The sequence below is a fragment of the Schistocerca americana genome, chromosome 3 (assembly GCF_021461395.2).
Source record: "Schistocerca americana isolate TAMUIC-IGC-003095 chromosome 3, iqSchAmer2.1, whole genome shotgun sequence".
In the NCBI taxonomy this organism is placed as follows: domain Eukaryota; kingdom Metazoa; phylum Arthropoda; class Insecta; order Orthoptera; family Acrididae; genus Schistocerca; species Schistocerca americana.
The window spans coordinates 183556821-183577362 of record NC_060121.1 but is presented as its reverse complement, the minus strand read 5'-3'; the positions used below and the strand labels follow the sequence as shown (position 1 = coordinate 183577362).

At 40.0% G+C, this 20542-nt stretch overlaps 1 protein-coding gene across 3 annotated transcripts in view; it reads right to left on the bottom strand.

Moving 5' to 3' along the window:
- Window positions 1-20542, bottom strand: part of LOC124605611 (bromodomain-containing protein 8) — a 277718-nt gene that overhangs the window by 78555 nt on the left and 178621 nt on the right. For all 3 annotated transcript variants that reach the window (XM_047137415.1, XM_047137416.1, XM_047137418.1), the window contains exons 12-13: window positions 14164-16223; window positions 6849-6945 (exon numbers count right to left, since the gene is read on the bottom strand). In XM_047137415.1, coding sequence (XP_046993371.1) covers window positions 6849-6945; window positions 14164-16223 — 2157 coding nt within the window. The remainder of the gene's footprint in view (window positions 1-6848; window positions 6946-14163; window positions 16224-20542) is intronic.

Genomic DNA, 20542 nt, shown 5'->3' with positions numbered 1-20542 from the left:
CCACAGTAAAAGAATAGGAACTGTGGAGAGCTGATAGAGGAAATGGTTAGTGTCTTTTATAAATGAGGGTAGGTTATGAGTAACAGGCCAAAGGTGTTGGTCCACAAGGGTAGGGATTCTCTAAATTGTCAGCAGCATGTCCTATACAAATAGCCCATAATAATCAACTGACGACAGAAGTGAGCCATGTGAAATTCTTGGGCCTAAACCTTGACAAAAGTTTAAACTGGAAGACGCATATAGACTTCTGGCAAATAAATTAAATTCTCTAGCTTTTGCAATGTTTATTTTATCTGGTGCCACTCATATGGACACAAGAAAGACCAGCCAACCACAGTTATTTTGCATCTGTTATTCGGTATGGGATAATTTTCTGGAGAAACTCTAGAAGCAGTACAAGGCTACTAATTCTTCAGAAGAAAATCATTAGAAACGTGTGCTGCCCACAAAAATGAGTCATGTCGCCCATTGTTCAAGAAATTAAAAATACCAACACTTACTCCAATGTACATTTTTGAAATTTTGACTTTTGTGTATAATAATCAACATAATCCTGAAAAGTTCCATTTTAAGCATAGCTGTGGTACTCGCCACAAGGAAAACTTCAAATTTCCTTCGCATCACTTAAAGCTTTATGCTCAGACACCACTGTACATGGGGCTAAAAACTATATATAAAAAATTAAAAGAAAGAAACATATTAACAATGGACCTCGGTTTGCTGAAAAGTTTATTCCAAAATATTTTAACAGAGAAATGTTGCCACACCATTGAAGAATTCATGGAAGACAGTCTGATAGAATGAACAATAAAAGTCTATAGCTAATATTGCTGTGTTGCCTGTGAACAACAAAGGAAATTGGTAAACTGTTAATTTACAGTAAATATTGTAGTGTTGTATTTATTGGCATTAATCTTAAAACAACGTAAAAAGAATTTCTGTAAATCATTATGCATTATACTTTTGCTAAACTTGACATGTCTTCTGTACAACATATCATATGATCTGTACAATGTATGTAATGAGACTAATAAATCACCTTTTACATTTTACATGTGTGGGAGCACAATATCTAGCCACAAAAGGGATACTGTGTGTAGTTGGACTTATGTATTTTAGGAAGCATATATAAGACGGGTGTGGAAAATGGTGGGAGTGAGATAACACTTGGAAGAGAGTTCTGGGTTGGACCTAGTGATTTTAGGAGGAACTGAAAATCATGCTGGATTTCTGAAATGGGGTCGCTGTGGCAGGCCCTCTAGGTGTACAGATCTGGCAACTTAGCTGCAAATAGAGATGGGCGAACGCTCAACTTTGGGAATTTGTCCACTGGTTATCATTCATTTTTGGGAACCATTCATTTTTACTTGTTCAACTTGTTGGGACAGCATTACTAGCATGAAATAACTGGTGGTCAACTATCATCTGTCAAAGCAACATTAATAGTTTTCTTTTATGATTTGCAGTGTGTGGTGTGTAAATTAACTACAGGTCAAAGTGTCATACTGTGTGGGAAGTGAAGATTTATTTGGAAAATTAATGACTTCCGACAACTGTTTAAAAACTGCATACTAAAACTAGAATGTTTGGATCAGCAATGGCGGCAACTCCATGAATATACTGGAAGAGCATTGAAACTTAATAAGTGAAAAGAAACAAAACTCCCCCGCTCACCCCCCCCCCCCCCCCCCCCCAAAAAAAAAACCACCTTGACAAATCAGCACACATCACTCACTGCTTTGAAGAGCTTTAGCATCAAGAAAGGTAAACAGTTTTTGATCAGTCAGCAATTGAAAAGTGCCACAAGGTACATGCATGGAATCAGTAATCATTTATTTGAGAAAGAGAACTACTGAGTGACCACAGGCAGCCAATAACACATGAAAGCTTTTCTGTTAAATCATTAGTGTGTGTCACAACGGAGTGAAATATAACTGCTTTTAGAGGTGGAAAAATCTCTCTTGTATTTACCTTGCAGGAGTAAGAGACATATTTATAGTTTTGAATTAACTGTGAATTCTCTTCTTGAAGAGCCTTCTCAAGGAGTATCTTACCATGCTTCAAAGGGATACATCGCGCAAAGTGGATGGCGAAAACCATTTATTGAAAAATGGTATGTTCCTTGATGCTTTCCATGCTTCAAAGGGATCCATTATGCAAAGTGGATGGCGAAAACCATTTATGTATTACAAAACTTTACGTTCCTTGATGAAGCTGAATTGCGACCTCGAGATCAGACTGCGATTTTTTCTGTTTGTATTTTCCTTATCGGCTATGCATGTTGAAGCTTCCTGTGCCACTTCAGAAGCCAAAGCTCCATATTTGGATTTCTGAATTATTTCAAAACTTATCAGGTTGTTGATAGTGATATTCTACAGTGGTTTTACAAAAACTGAAATAAGGTTCCTTTCCCTCCTTCTGTCACCTCAATTTTGAGAGTCCGAAATTAAAACTGTCACTATACTGAATCACGAAGCAGAATTAATAGATAAGGATTCAATCATGAATCAATCAAATCACAAAAATTATGACTAATGGAATTGAACTGCTTGTTTCCAATACAATAAGAGCATATTTCAACAGTTTGATTTGAGTGACAAGTTCCTTAAGACGGATTCTTCACAGTGGCATGTAAATGAAGGTGTCAATGCCCAACATCCAGTTACTAAATGTCATAAATTATCTGATCAACATAAGGCATCAAGTTCATGGAATATAGTAAAAAAAGAGAAGAAGAAGAAGAAGAAGAAGAAGAAGAAGAAGAAAAGGGAAGGAGGAGGAGAAGAAGAAGAAGAAGAAGAAAAGGGAAGGAGGAGGAGAAGAAGAAGAAGAAGAAAAGGGAAGGAGGAGGAGAAGAAGAAGAAGAAGAAGAAGAAAAGGGAAGGAGGAGGAGAAGAAGAAGAAAAGGGAAGGAGGAGGAGAAGAAGAAGAAAAGGGGGAGAGGGAGAAAAGCTATACACAGTGTTCCAAAAAGGACTTTACAACTTTGAAAATTCATATAAATTAGTTCATAGTACCTACAGAGGTGATTGTAGTGTGAATTTGTAGGGAAATATATCAAGTTTTGTCTTGTGTACTTCGCTAGTGCCGGAATGCACTGCAAGGAGCACTAGCAACAGTTGCTTTACAGATGGCTGCTTCACTGGACCCAAGTATGCTAACTGTGTGTTTTGGTTTGAAGAATCGAAGTTGGCGACAATAGTTCAGCATGATTTCCATACCAAATACGCTAATGATCCTCCTAGTGGGCCTACAGTTTATGAGTGACATAAATGTTTTGTAGAACCAGGGTGCTCGGTAAGACAAGGGAAATCATAAGGTCATCCACACACATCTGATGACGTCGTTGAGTGAGTGAGACAATGTTTTGTCAACAGCCCTATAAATCCAATACTGCATGCATCTCACAACTGCAAATCCCCATACGACTGTTGGGCATGTGTTGAGAAGCCACTTGCATTTGAAACCGTACAGGTTGACAATTGTACAAGCAATAAAACACACTGATAAAATTGCTCACAAGAACTTCTGTGCAGATGTTAAATCGATTACACGAGGATAAACATTGCTTGGACAAAATCATCTTTTCTGACGAGTTCACTTTTCACTTAAGTGAAAAGATTAACATACATAACTGTAGGATTTGAGACAGTGAAAATCCACATCCAACATAGCAACATATTCATGATAGCCCTAAACTGAACGTTTTTTGTACATTGAGCAAAAACAAAGTGTACAGCCCTTTTTTCCATGAGAGAACTATGAATGGGCTAGTGTACCTGAATATGTTACAACGATTTTTGATTCCACAGATCGATGGGGATGGCCAAGAATGAAATGTTTGCTTCATGCAAGATGTTGCACCACACCACTACCTGGCTGATGTCCGGGATTTTCTCAGTGACCGCTTTCCAGGTCAATGGATTGGACGTGATGCGCCAATTGCATGGTCCCTACGTTCTCCAGACCTGACACCATTCGATTTTTATTTTTTATTTATTTTTTATTTTTTTAAATGGGGATTCATCAAGAATATCGTGTTTGTACCTCCTGTGTGTCTTCTCTACCTGGATTTAGAGCAACAATTTATGCAACCACTGAGCAAATTACACCTGCAATGCTACAGTGAGTTTGGGAAGAAACTGACTTCTGATGGGATGTGTGCAGGATATCCAATGGAAGCCACATAAAACATCCTTAGTTCAAAGTAAAAAAATTGATGTGTTGTGATGAAGCAAGATGGGATAATTTTACTTCCCCTCTCGTTTTGCCATCTGCCTCCTAAAAATTCATTTTTTCACTTTTAATTAATTACCATTAACATACGTAAATACAATCTGCGTTTTCATAAAAGAGGAAGGCTGACCCTCAGTTTTAAAGAATCTAACACCAGATCTAATTTAGTGCTTAGTTTTAGGTATTTAATTGATTTTCTAATTTATTTTGACTATTCCTAGTTAGTATCTTTTGTTATAGGGTAATATCAGTAATTGTTTCATAACAAATTCTATTGTTGACATTTAAACAAATATAAATTCTGTAATAATTATAAACGTTTGGAAGACTAAACTCTAGCATTCTTTAAGGATCTATTTGGCTCTATTCGAAAACATGTTAGCAAAGCCAGCCCTTAATTCCAAATTAATTGACTGTTTAGGCAAAAGTATTGTTTGCATAAGTATACAGGGTGATCAAAATGTCAGTATAAACTTGAAAACTGAATAATCCACAGAATAATGTAGATAGAGAGGTACAGATTGACACACATACTTGGAATGACATGGGGTTTTATTAGAACAAAAAAAAATACAAAAGTTCAAAAAATGTCTGACAGATGGCGCTTCATCTGATCAGAATAGCAATAATTAGCATAACAAAGTAAGACAGAGCAAAGATGATGTTCTTTACAGGAAATGCTCAATATGTCCACCATCATTCCACAACAATAGCTGTAGTCGAGGAATAATGTTGTGAACAGCACTGTAAAGCATGTCCGGAGTTATGGTGAGGCATTGGCGTCGGATGTTGTTTTTCAGCACCCCTAGAGACGCCCGTCGATCACGATACACTTGCGACTTCAGGTACCCCAAAGCCAATAATCGCACGGACTGAGGTCTGGGGACCTGGGAGGCCAAGCATGACGAAAGTGGTGGCTGAGCACACGATCAACACCATACGACGCGCGCAAGAGATCTTTCACGTGTCTAGCAATATGGGGTGGTTCTAATAAAACCCCATGTCATTCCAAGCCTGTGTGTCAATTTTTACCCCTCTATCTACATTATTCTGCGGTTTATTAAGTTTTCAAATTTATACTGACTTTTTGATCACCCGGTATAGGTTGATTTCATGATTTACACACATAACTTGGCTTGACCCTTGTAGAAGAAGAAACTGTTAAAAGGAGTGAATTTTTTTATGTATTCAGTTAATTTAATGAGTTAAGTTTTAATTGTAATTTCTGTAAATTAAACTTCAAAAAATGTGTAGTTTCAGTGCCTATTATTGCGAGGATATATAAGGGCCCAACTTTTGGTCCTGAGACAGTCAGCCCATGGACGAGTTTCAGACAAGAAACCTGTGTTGGTTAGAACAACAACAATGCTTCAAATTAACTGTGAAATTCCATCCTGGATTTTCCTGTTTGATTTTTAACTGTGAAATACATGTTACACAATTAGGCCATGTGTTAAAACAATGACAGTGTCTGCTCCATATGTACCTTCCTAGTCTTCAAGAACAGTGAACTTTGTGGTTAGGTTTTTACTGCTCTTAGATGTACAATAGTAAACTATTGCAGCAGTATGTGGAGATTTGCCTACTGTGTATTATTGTGGGGGGTTGTGAAGAGTGAAAGTAAAAGACTGTGAAATGCAACTGTGCAGCTGTCAACTACATCATTTACAGTAGACTGTAGTTGCACCTCCACCCCCTATTTTTTCAGCCACTACATTGACACTGAGGGAAAAAAAATGAAGAAAACAGAGCAGGCGATTGTTTTCACAGTGTTTCCCTACAAAATAACACTAAACCCAGTTCTATATCTTCTTTCAATACAATGCGTACATAAAGTCGAGGAACACTTTCAATTATTTATTGCACAAGAACTAAACATTGTACCGATGTCATACATATTGCATTTTGAAGAGACACAAAGTTTTTTTTTTTTTTTTTTTTACAAACATTCGATACGCGAACCATGAGTGACCCGGCAGACATCAATACGGTAATTGAATTCTTGCCATACCCGTCCCAGCATGGCATTGTCGACTGTGGCAGTCGCTTCCCATATTCTCTCCTGGAGCTGTGCAACATCACATGGTAGAGGCGGTACATACACCAGATCTTTAATGTGTCCCCACAGAAAAAAGTCACACAGAGTGAGATATGGTGATCGGGAGGCCATTTCATGAAACAGCTGTCCCCTTCTGTAGCATGGCCATGTTTGCGATTACTGCCGACCATCAGCAAATTACCAAACTACACTGTGGACGTATACATGAAAGAAACTTTCAGGGTTTCTCTTAAAAATGACATATGTATGATATCTGTACAATGTTTGGTTCTTGTGCAATAAGTAATTGAATGAGTTCCCAGACTTTATGTACACCCTGTAAATTTATATGAATGTTTAAAGCTGTAAAGTATTTTTCGAAACACCCTGTATATACTTCTAATTGTGTCCGAGTATCCCATTAAGGCACTTCATGGAAGATTGATCAAAAATAAATTAAATTAAAAAACTCTACACTCAATACTAAGTACTCACTTTTAACGTGCAAAAAGAATATGGCCTATATGTGATATTTATATAATATAATAAAATTAGTAAACCATAATTAACTTACCTGAGCTTCCGTATGCGTGTCACCATATATTTTCCTTGCATCTTTGCGTGTAGAACTTTGCACATACATGTCCTTGAAACATGTTTTTTCACTTTCACTGTTGGCATTTAATATGGAAAGGATTACAATCGGTGATTTCTGACATCGCAGAATGTTATACAAGAAAATAAACATGACAATATAGCACTTAAAAATATTTGTGACGAGTGTTTGAGGTCATGAGTGCTTCACAGTAATGGAGATTCCAATGTACATTCTAAGAACGAATTTTGTATGGCATAGATAATGTAAACACTTCACATAGGGTAAACTAAATAATGAGAAGAAAGAAATCAGAGAACTATAAGCCCATCAGCAATATTTTTTCAAGATATACTTAAAATTAAATACGGCAATGTGAAGTCCTGATTGAATGTAAATAATTTAATGAGTAATGGTAATAACTCAATTAACTGTACAGGAACTATGTTGTTGACAGGCACATAAACAAGACTGGGAATGGTGCTAACTTTCAGACAATCTTTCGTCAAAGCTAGAGAGTACACATAAATTGCCCTTGCCATCTATATTGTGCCAGCACTTCAACTAGTAGATTAGGGTGAGAGGCTGTGTCGGATGGATTTGGGGAAGGGTGGCCAACAGCGAGGACAGAGAGCCCGTAGCTGAAGAGGATACAAATGTGGCACTTGGGAGCTCTTTCTGCCCACAGGCAGATGGAGCTGTTTGCAGTGCATAATGATGTGGAAATTGGATTGTGAAGTGGAGGTAGAATAGAGGAAGATGGAAATTGCAAAGAGAAAGCTGCATGTGCAAAATGAGTGAACTGGAGATCATGGATCAGAGTTGGAGGTGAGTGTAGGGCAGGTGCTATCTGAGATTGAGACTATGAGAATTACAAACCTGACGGATGAGATGCAAGGACAACTTCCATCAACATAATTAAGAGAAGGTGGGGGGGGGGGGGGGGGGGGGGAATCCACATGTCATAGGTAATTAAACAGTCATTGCTCTACCACCAGGTGGTCACCTCTGCTCTTGGCCACAGTTTGGCGGTGGCCATCCATTCAGGTGGACAGTTGGTTGGTGACCACACCCAGAAATTACAGAGCTGGTATGTAACTGGTGGCCCTGCCTCTTGACAGTATAGGGTTAGTCTGCGATGAGACTGGAGTAAAATTGCCAGTCAGATGGGTGCATGAGACAGCTCTCACACCTGCATCTTCTGCAAGTGTATGACTCATGTGGCAGGGGATTAGCAGTGATGTGGCATGAGGATGGACTAGGCTACTGAACATATTGGGTGGGTGACCGATTCCCACTTTGGAGGGGGCAGTAATGATTGATCATACGATGTTTCGCACTTACTAGTATGACGGTAAATAGCAGAAACCTTGGGGAAGGATATGATTTAGTTGTTGCACTTTGTGTGTATGCAAGTGTACTCTACAGCTCTGAAGGAGGATTCGTTCAAAAGCTAGCAAAGTTCTTTGTCTTGTTTATGTGCCTTCTGATGAATCAACACCTCTACTATTTGCGAGTTGTTACCTTTCCTCTGTAAATTATAATCATCAAGTTAAATTAAAACATTAAAAAATTTTAACAACACATGGTTCAAAAGCAAAGAGTATGCCAATGAATTTATCACAACCAGAACACAGCAGTTTCCATCAATCAGCTTAAAACTTAAGTTTAATGTCCACTAACTTTAAATAAATGAACAAGGGTAAGGAATATATATACTATATACTAACACATTCTCATATTGGATATGCGCAAATTTAGCTGTAGCAGCTCACCAAATAAAAATGTGATACAAATGTTTTAGCACGCTTCAGGCATGTTCTTAGATCATTCAGTCACATAAAGAAACTAATGTACTTTTTGAGTCTTGGGTGACTTGTGCAAGATTTCTTGCAAATGCGACAGAAGTAGTTTTGGTGAAAATTCTGCAATAATCAGTACACTGTAATTCTTTTACTTTTTGTCATATTACACAAAATTGTTACATGTTATGTTTCCTCAGAGAGCATGTACGTACTAATCTCAGTATTTGTGGCTGCTTTGAAATCTCAATCATTGTGCACAAAAACATAGCCACTGTTTGTTTATGATAAGAAGACCCTTTTTACTGCTGCTGGTAGTAGCGGAGAAAATTGGCAATAGCTGGAATGTGTTCTTTTGTCATCAAATGTTGTCAATATTTCTGCGTGCATCACCTCTTGCTTTTGTATAGGAATTCTTGGCAATAGCTGGAAGGTATTCATTTGTCTTCAAATGTTGTCAGTATTTCTGGGTGCGTCACCTCTGCTTTTGTATAGGAACTCAACATGGGTAATGGTGCCAGCACTGTGGGAAGTAATTGCTGCTGCCTTCCCCTCACCATCCCGCTCCTCTCGGCAGTCATAAGTCGGGTGCAAGGCATGCCTCCTGATGTTCCCGACCGCCAATGCGTTAAGGGTCGTATGTGGCCAAACAGTAATCAGTCAACCGAAATTCGTGTTTTGCAGCATTGTTGGCTTGTTGGTCAGATTCATCATTAAAGTTTCAGCTGCTGTAAACATCACTGGTCCACATAGGTTTACTGGCAGCCATAGTCACATTACTATATAAATAAACTGTTTGAATCAACACTGATGAACACCTTTCAGGCACAGAGCAGAAATAAACAATTACTACCTAGGACAAACAATGCAAACTGGTGACTTCTGTTCCAAGTAACAGAAATTTTCACACTATAACACTGCTGAAGATTCCATCTCTCTTGGACATAAATAAGATTGTGTTAAGTCAAAAGTGATCATCTGGCTCTCAAATTTCTGAGAAGACACTAAAGAACAAGTCAAAATTCTCAACAGGCAATCTTATGAATCACAGCAACCCATTTAAAACAAAGGAACCACTAGATCCACTTATTTCAACTGCAAACTCACCAAACTCTTAGGGTTTTCTTTCCAGTCATAGGGAAAGCTGCCAATTGAGAGTAATTTCACAGTTAAATATCGGATACAGTTGACAACTTAAATGTACGAAGTTTTGGAATGATTATAATCTGAAACTTCCTGGCAGTTTAAGACTGGGTGGTGGACTGATACTCGAACTAAGGACCTTTGCCTGCTTTGGGCAAGTGCCCTGCCAACTGAGCTACATAAGCATGATTCAGGACCAATCCTCACAGCTTTACTTCCGCCAGAACCTCATTTTTAACCTTCCAAACTTCACAGAAGATCTCTTGCAAAACTTATGTGCTTGCACTCCTGGAAGGAAGGATATTGTGGAGATATGGCTGAGCCACAGCCTTGGGGATGTTTAAAGAATGAACCTTCACTCTGCAGCAGAGTGTGTGTTTATATGAAAATTCCTGGCAAATTTACGCAGTTTTCATCTGCTACAAAGTTTCATATTAGCGCACACTCCACTGCAGGGTGAAAATTTATTCTGGAAACATCCCCCAGGGTATGGCTAAGCCATGTCTCCAAAATATCACTTCTTATCCTTTCTTCCAGGAGAGCTAGTTCTGCAACTTTTGCAAACCAACTTTTGTGAAGTTGGGATGGTAGAAGAGAAGGTACAGGTGGACTTACAGTTGTGAGGACAGATTTTGCATCATCCTTGGGTCACTCGGTTGGTAGACAGGGTTGCTCCAAGTTTCCCCAGTGAAATTCCCTGATTTCCAGACATGTTTTAGCATTTTTCCTTGACAAATTTTGAGATCTCAAAACTTAAGTTGACAACCTGTCTTTGCAGCTATGGTACAAGAAATAATAGTGCAAACGAGGAAATATCTAAAAAAGACTTGCAAGCAGATGGCATTTGCTAATGTGAGCACAAATCTCAAGGAGTAACTTGATGAACAGATTTTAGATGGAGAAACCAAACCAAAATGGCATGTGTGTTTCATTGCGACCACTGCTGTTATTTTATTTCAATAAAACAAAACACATTTGGTGACAAAAATACGCATTTCCTTGGAGTCACAAGACAGATTTAAAATAACTTCACTGATTTCAGAAATAACCTTGGAAAAAAGTAGGCTTCTTGAAAGAAGTGTTTAAGGCGGGGAAGAATTGTGTAAACCAACTCTGTAGGTGGCCGCTGATAAAATGTTGAAAATGTTGACTCTATTATGTTCGTTATTACCCACTGTGTTATATCAAATATGTTTCAGGTATTGTGCGATATTATTATTATTTTTAAATATATGAGTACATAGTGTATAAACCGCCAGCGACTGACACAGTTTTCTCCATCTTATCGTCTATACTTCCTAACATACAAACTATTTTTGAAGTGTTTGAATGTACTAGAACAAATAGAAGTCTATAAAGTGCCACACTGTAAAACATATTTGCAGTGAGACATTCACAATTCCTGAAATCCTTCACCCATCGCCTGTTGAGGAGCAACGCAGTCCCGGGTCTATGGATACACCAGGAAAATGCGCTGCATTAATTTACACCACTCACAAACATACCTGGCCTGCGGACAGGTCTATGAGACTAGATCTGACGAGCAGGTTCTCTACATTAGTGGGAACTGAATGGCTTCAGATTGGCAGGCATGATCCATTACAGATACCCACAGATATGGTCTCCAGTTTTAGCCTGTCACAGAAATCCACTCATTTGGCCAGCTATTCATGAGCCACAGGTAGCATGTTGACGAAATGAGACCATGGTGATCAATCCATGCAACAGATAACTTTTCAATTTCTCTGAGAATCAATAATAATGAGGATAGGTAGCAACTCATCACAAAAATGATTGCTGAGCCACAGACAGCCATGTAGAAAAGACAATTGCACTCTCACAACTAAATTTTCAGCCATAGCTATTGTCAGAAAACGAGAGGACACACACACTCACACAATCACCCAGACACAACTCATGCACAGATGACCGCCGTCTCTGACCACTATGTCTACAGTCTCTGAGAATAAAATCCAAACAAACAACTCTTCGTGCCTCCCTGCCTCTTGTTGGTAGCTGCTAGGCTAGTGGCAAGATGTGGTGGCAGCACTGACTGCAAGCTGAGGGGAGTGGTAGGAAAAGGAGAAGCAGTAGGGATGAAGGAGTAGAGAAACGGGGCACATACTCAGTTGCACCCAGCCAGCGATGATGCATGACACCTCAGTAAACAAACCATTTCATCTAGTGAGACCAAAATGAGATTTTTTCTGTGTTTTTTTTTTTTTTTTCCTGCTGATTTCCCTGAAGTGTTTGAAACTTGATGGTATTCCCTGATTTCCAGAACCTGTGGCAACACTGGTAGATCACTTGCCCACAAAAGACACAGGTCCCAAGTTCGAGTCTCGGTCCTGCACACAGTTTCAATCTGCCTGAAAGTTTCAGATCAGAGCACACACTGTCAGACTGGAAATTCATTCTGGATAACTATCTGTTCATATATAGAAGAAATTGGCCAAGTTCCTCAGTCTAGCTGAGATACACAAAAAGAAGCAGATTTCAGTTTATATACATAGATCTAAAAGATTTAGTAAAATATTTTTTATTTATTCACTAAAGTTTTTGACAGATGATGAATTCAATATATTTTCTAATGGGAAAAAGATATTTTTATGTGATATAATTACAATTTAACAATTTTCAGTTTTTGTTTTTTTACTTTACTTGCAGTGTGAAACCTTGCCTCTTGTCAAATTTCATGATTTTAGGTCAATGGGAAGTATCCTACAGGTTTTGATGAGAGAGTTTTTAAGTGTCAAAATATGTGACATAAATGGCTGTATCTTTTGACTGCATTGACTTAGAAGTTTCAAATTTTTACACTGTGAATCGACCATGGACGTTAATATGTGACATAAATTGAAACCTGTTGTGTCAACCTGTTCTTGAGGAGGAGGGGGGAAGGGTTCTTAACAGACAGACAGCTGGTCAGACGGACAACAAAGTGAACCTATAAGGGTTCTGTTTTTTACAAACTGAGGCACGAAACCCCAAAAAACTAAATGTCCTCTACAATTAACAAGTTTAAAATAACATTCTAGGCATCACTCATGAATTATGTTTATTATAAAAAGACCTGCTGCCTTAATCACTGTATGAGTATAAAGCAACAATAGCTTCGACAATGAGATCTCAAAAACTGGATGTTGTGTACAAGCACTATTTGCTGTAAAATGAATGTTTCTGCAATGGGTGGAAATGCTTGGGCCTTCTGTTCCTTCTCATTATTGTTTACACTCTCCACCTTTTCACAATCTTCGTTTTTTCTCCCCAATTTTTTGTACTCCTTGACTGTCAAAAATCATGACTGACATAATGTGCTGCAGAATGTAGCATGTAAACCTGTCCTTTCATTCTTACACAGAATTAATTTTTATGTTAATATAGGAGCAGCTGACCTTTGCTTGTGACACCAATTGTCCCTCAATGTAACTGAGTCTGCTTCTTTAACATAACATTAATAATTCAGTTGATTGAGTTTTTTATTTGTTGCTACCTTCTGGTTGTTGTTTGCATTCCATATATTGCATTAACTGCGTAAGTTCTGAGACCTGTTTCTATCTTTATCTCCTAAAAGTGAATTTTTGTATACCTACAAAGTCTCGTCGTTGCTACTCAAAGAATACATTCTAATTTTTTAAAAGTATGGTAGAGACAACATTCCCACATACAATAATTATGGAAGCAAGTTATATCATCAGGTACGATCTTTACAAAACATACTCTTTAAAAAATGGATGCACCACGAAGGAATTATCGAAATGGCAAAAAAACCAGTAGAAGTGACATACATGTACAGACATAAAAATGATTACAATTTCAGAAAAATTGGATATGGTGTGGTTTTTTTCCTTTGTCGTAGAGTGTACATAGAAAAGTGCAGTTTTTTCCTAGACTGTATGAGGATTTCAAATGACAGTGTAGGTTGCACACTAAAAGAATGTCAACATGACTTCATTTAAGAACAGAAATTGCAAAATCCATCTAGACCACTTTTCTACAGCAATGAATCAACTGCAACGAGAGTACTTTTATAAAAGGTAATGGTGTTAAAAAGCACAGTCCACTATAACACAACACTAGAAATCGACTCGCCACGATGTAAGAGCTGAAAGCGAAAGCAGTTGCATAACAACCCAACATTTACTCAGTAACATAATTCTATAAGTTCTCTCTATAGTATTTTCTTGCTGCAGATCCAACAACAGCATTAACCATGTACATGTGGTGCGAAACATAATAATTACTCTTTACAACACTAATATTCAAACATTACCCTTCAAGCAGTTTGAGATCATTGTTAAGTCTTTTCTGCTCATCATTTGGGGTCTGAAGCATAAATAAATACTCACCACTCACTCTCTGTAGTGTCGTCTTGCTGCAAGCTCACTGTCTTTACGTCCACCGGCTCAGGAGGAAGTTCTACTGCCTTTTTCAACATCTGTGCTTCATTTTCTTTTCTGGAATCACTTTTTTTACGTTCTTTCCTATTTTCCATTTTACTATTCTTCTCAGATTTCCTTGTATCTAGTTTCTTCGCAGATCCTTCAGTATCCAACTCTCTTTTTAGACCTTCTTTTGATACTACGTCTTTTCTGTCATCTCTCTCAACAGCCCGCTTCTTAACGTCCTCTCGTTCCTCAGCATTATCTTCCTTTCGTTTAGCTGAGCCATCTCTTCTACGAGTGTTTTCTTTTTCACCCTTCTTGGTTGTAATTCTGTTAACTTCTTTAACATCTTTCTTGTCTGTTTCAGTCTTCTTCCTATTATCATCTAACTGTTTCTTGACATTTTCTCTCTTCCCCTCCTTATCACCCTCTCTTCCACCTCTAACATTTTCTTTAACTTCTTGCTGAGTCACTTCTTTTTTGTTATCCTTTCTATCCCTTACATTTGGATTAACATCCTTCCTTTCAGGGACAGAATTATTTTTTGCGTCATCACACATTGTTTTTTCACGGTGAATTGCATGAGAGGTTTTTCCCACAAACGTACTTTCTTCCTTTGCATGTTTTTCAACTGTTTTATGGTTATCACCTTTTTTCTTTTGATGTTCTTCCTGAATAAGTGATAGCTCAACTTCCTTTCTGTCATTACTGGCATCTTGTGGTGATGGTGATATATTAGTATCTTTTATTGTTACGTGCACTGTATCTTCCCTGTGTGTACCACTCTTTTTCCCTGGTTTTATGAGAGTGTCTCTACTTTCTTTCAGTTGCTCATACACACTGCCCGAAATTACAGTATGGGCAGAGGCCATTTTTTGGTCATCATCTCTAAGATGCATATTTGTTGTTTTCTTACTATCATATCTTAACTCACTGACCTTGTCAGCTACCACTTTATCACCTTGCACTATTTCTGACGCTTTTGATGGTTCATCAGCTGAAGCTGAAGCTAATTTCCCATCATGACTGCCTTTCCCAGGAGATTCATCACTTCCAGGTATTATTTTGTGGTCAGTAGTTGCTCCTGCTGACCTGACAACTTCAGACAACTCTGTTTCTATCTCATTACCAATAGGAACTTCACTCTCTCTAATAGAAAGCTTCGAAACCAATGATTCTCTATTCTGCAGTGGTCCTTCTTCCTCTGTCCTACTATCAGGACTGCTGGAACGTAAAGCTTTAGACCTTGTAGATACATCAATCTGTTGTGACTTCTCTTCTTCAGTCCTGTGCTTGCTCTCAGCTTTTCTATCCTGTTTAGCAATTGTTTCCTCTGCCTCAGTGACATCAACAGAACTTGTGCAGACATCCACAGTATAATCCTCGTCATCCTGCATACTCTGACTGACATTAGCATCCTGAAGTTCCATTGTGGTTCCTGATGTGCACAGTTTTTCTCTCGCAGTTTCAGCTTCATTGGAGAGTGGTATAGAAGTAACTTCACCAGAGGTGTCAGTTTGCACTTTCTCCACATTACTCTCTTCTTTTTCCACAACTACTTCTAACAGCTTTGTTTCATCACTGACATTAACAACTTCATCATTAACTTTACCTAAGATTATAACTTCCATGTCAGCAAGATCTGGAGGAATTACTTCTTTCACTTCAGTCCCTTCTTCAAATTCAACTACTTCTGCTATACCAGAGACATCTTTTGTTTCACTCTCCTCTGCCAATTCCTGCATTGTACCCTCAATGATCATTTCAAAGTCCTTATCTAGCACAATCTCTTCTGATGAACTAGCAATCTGTTCATTTTTGTTAGTAGATTCAGCATCTTCCTCAATTTTTTCATCCTTTGTTACACAAGATGGTAATGAAGTTGATACCAATTCTGAGACATCATCTTCCAGCGATAACTCTTCAACTGGTTCCATTTTAACCTGGATTACTGGTTCTGTGGTTTGTGGATCAAGGGTATATTCTTCTTTCCTTTCCTTCTTTATTATAGCCTGAAGTTCCTCCTGTAAGCAAACAGGAAGGAAAAAATGTCAATCATCAGATAGTATTTTTCAATAAAAGTGAATTATCATAAAATTTACTTGGTTAATCTGCATTCAGAGTTCCTACATCTAATTTTACGTGATAACATATATTCAGACTACCTGATAAAAAGCTCCAAGGCAAACGACATTCTGTAACTTTTTTTTCTGTATACCCAAGAAATGGAAACCAATACTTTCTACTCAAAAATACAAATAATGTAAGGTTAAAGATCACTCACTGAATAGCAGAAGTACTGAGTTGTCGCCAGGCACACAGGAAAGAGAAATAAACTTTTGCTGGCTTTAATCTTTCAACAAGCTAGGGCATGGGCATGCATGCACCCCCCCCCCCCCCCCCCCCAGTGTCCAGTGTCCAGTGTTTCACAAAAAGGCATGGGACCTTATTTCTAAAGTGTACCCATTCTTCAAACGTGAGGCAGATTCAGGGGAGCCAGTACGCCAGGTTACCAAAATGCAGGAATGCACTGCAGTGTCCTGTGGTGATACTGGTGCACTTTCAGCTGAGTTGACAGTGCAGCATTTGTTGTGAGCTGTGTGGCCAGGGGCGACCAATGCTGTCACTGACTATAGTTGTACCAGCTGCAAAATTTTAAACATGACTACTTTATGTATGTGGTTGGTAAAACAGCACTAAATGTACCATTCTGTGAAAGAATCACAAGCCTGTACTTAAGATGTATCTATTGTCCAAGTCCAATAGATGGTCTGGTTATTTTAGGCTGAAGACACCATTGTACTTGTCTGATGGAGCTGATCCCCCATGGTACACAAAACAGGTCAGAGCACTGCTGCAGGAACAAAAAACGCATGCCAAATTTAAACAAACACAAAATCCCCAAAATTGATCGGTTGGTTTGGAGTAAACGAGACAAAACTGCGAAGCTTAAGTTGTTTAAAAGATCAGTCAAGACAAGGTATTAAAACTACTACATGAAACAGAATAAGGAAAATAAAAATGTGGAAAGAGCAGAGGCCAGGCCACCAAGCAAGGGCCACCAAGGGAACCTAGACAGGATTGGGGGGGGGGGGGGGGGGGGCAGGAGAGGGGTGCCCCACCAACCCCACTACTTTTGCATTGTCTGCTACCACCAGGGATAGTGTGTCTAGATGTTGCCTCAAAGCAGCCAAATTACAGCAGTCTAGTACGTCGGTCACCATCTGGCAGGCTCCACATCGGCACTGAGAGGGATTCTCACATTGGAAAATGTGGCCATGGGTCAGTCAAGTGTGGCTAATGAGGAGTCGACAGAGTTGTGAGAAGCATGCAGGGAAGACTGCCATGTGGTCATGGTCTCCTTAATTCTACTCAATTTGTTTGGGGATATCAGTGATGACCATTCTGAGTTCCAGACTTCCAGCAACTGATGGTGTATAAACAACAAAAGGTCCGGTTCTGGGACACCCATTTCCAGAATCAGCATCCTGGTGGCTTGCTTGGCCAAGTAGTTAGCTTGTTCATTTCTCAAAATCACAACATGACTGGGTGTTCAAATGAAAACTACTGGCTGTCTGACATGATTGAGGTCAGAGACAAGGTGGTGCATGGCCGTAACCAGCAGGTGAGGAGAATAGCACTAGTCTAAAGCCTGAAGGCTGCTAAGGGAGTCACTACAGATTAGGGTAGTCCTGTCAGCGCAAGATCAAACATGCCTATAATAGCCATCAATTCAGCAGTGCAGGCACTGCAGCCATTTAGCAGAGAGTGATGTTCACTGCACTGTGCATGTGTGTTTGCAAAGCCCATTCGTCCATCAGCTGCTGAGCCATCGGTGAATACCACTTCTGAAGCTGGATACATTTCAAGGACAGCCAAGAGGAAGTGGTGAAAAAGTTTAGGTCAACAGACTCTTTTGAATCAAAGGAGACTGAGACAAATCCTAGGTTGGGGCACAAGCCATGGGGGCAGATGCTATGTCTCTCTGATCAGAGGTGACAATGGAGGACATTGCAGTTGACAGAATGAGGGCATTGTAGTGCTGCAAAAGGTTACAGCGATCTGCATGACTGCTAGTGTTACTGAGGCAGCGAAGTGTATTAAGATGTCGCCAGCACTTTTGCCTAAGTTTGCGCAGGTGGGGAAGCCATGTCAGCCGGGAATTGAAGACCAGTCCCAAAAAGTATTGTCTCTCAACTACAAGAAGTAGTTGACCGTCTAGGTAAAGTTCTGGGTGTGGATGGCAGTATGACAGGAACAGAAGTGCACGGCCCAAGTCTTGGCGGCTGTGCGCCTTTCGTATGGTGCCCCGTACATGGTGATATGCAACAACCATACTAGAGGAGTAATAATAAAAGCAAAAATTGTCAACATATAAGGAGGGTGATACCAAAGACCCCGCAGCGGCCACTAGACCATAGACTGCCACCAGAATAAGAGGGACACTCGGTACAGAGCCCTGTGGACTCCATTCTCTTGGATAAGGAGGGTACGGAGTGAAGCACTCACATGAACCTGGAATTTACAGTACGACAGGAAGTTCTTGACAAAAATTGAGAGTGAACCTCAGAGACACCACTCATGCAATGTAGTAAGGCTGTGGTGACACCATGCTGCATCATAAGCCACATCTGTGTCGAAAACACAGTGATGAGGTGTTGACGTCCAAAAGGTCATACGGATGGTGGACTCCAGGTGAATTGGAATATAAAACCACCATGAGATGCAGCCAAAAGGCTGCAAGATTCAAGAAGCCAACACAGCCTCTTGCTGATCATGCATTTCAGCAACTTACAGAGAATGCCAATAAGACTGAGTGGGTGATAACTGTCCATCTCTGGAATTTCTTACCCAGTTTTAGTACCGGAACTACTGAGTTTTCCCACCACTGTGATGGGAACTCACCCGCATTCCAGATCCGATTAAAGAGGGTGAGGAAGTGTCACTGACAGATGTTTCAGCATTTGGTTGTGGATGCAGTCTGGCCCTACGGCCACATCAGGATAATGGGCTAGCACATTAGAGAATTCCCATTCACTGAATGGAGCATTATATAGCATCAGGTGGAAGGTAGTGAAAGATAAGTGCATTCACTTTACCCACTGTTTTATGAGCCGTAAGATGGTGTAGTTCTCAGACACAGATGTGTTAGTATGAGGCTCACCATACATTTGGCAACAGCATCTGTATCAGTATAAATGGCACCACCTAAGGGAATACTTTGTACACATTGAAGCTGTAGAGGCGACTGATCTTTGGCTATACCTGTGATGGAGAGGTACATCATCGAATGGTGGAAATGTACCGTTCCCAGGATTCTTGCTTTCATTGTTTTATGAGGTAGTGGACGCAGGCATGGAGCCATTTAAAGGCAATGAGATGCTCCAGCGAAGGGTGCTATTTATGGTATTGGAGAGACTACCTATGATCTCTAATGGCTGCAGCGATCTACGAGGTCCACCAGGGTACCATCTTCTGACAAGGGGGATCCTGAAGAATGGGGGTTGGCTTGGTTGGCTGCCAAAAGAACAGCTGCCATTGTATGCCGAATAGGCACATCAATACTGGCTTGCAAGGATGACAGAAGAGGTGAACCCATCAGTCAGCATTACGGAGAATCCATCTGCAGGGGTGTCCAGGGAAGAGACACTGAGGGAGGGACAGGATGATTGGGAAGTGATCACTATCCAACAGGTCATTGTGGACCACCCAGTGGATTGATGGTAGAAAACCAGGGCTACAAAAGGAGAGATCAATGGCCAGGATGCCATGTGCCACAATGAAGTATGTGGGAGCACCAGAGTTCCAGAGGCAAAGATTGAGCTGTGCCAGTGAAGTTTCGACGTGTTCACTCGCCAGTGATCAATATTCCACCCCACAAAGGGGTATGGGTGTTGAAGCCGCCCAGGAGTAGGAAAGGTGGAGGGAGCTGAGAGAGTAATGCGGACACCACATCCTGGGACATGGCATCATCGAGATGGAGATAAACATTACAGATAGTAAAATCCTGATGTGCCCTTACTCGAACAGCCACCGCCTCAAAATCCATATCAAGAGGCAGAAGGTCACTATGTATATAGAGTCCAGCACATACGTTGAAACTCCACCCGAAACCCTTTCATAAGCTGAATGATTTTTAAAATAACCTTGGCAGCTAAAAAGGACAGGGTTCCAAGTTGCTGGAAATCACATTTCCTGGATGGCAATACAGAATGTAAGATGCAAGACTGTTTGAATACCGTGGTGCCATGGTGTCTTGAAGCGACTGGGGGGGGGGGGGGAGGAGGGGGCGGGGGGGTGAGGGGAAGAGGGGGGGGGGGGGGCAGGGTTGAGACTAACGATC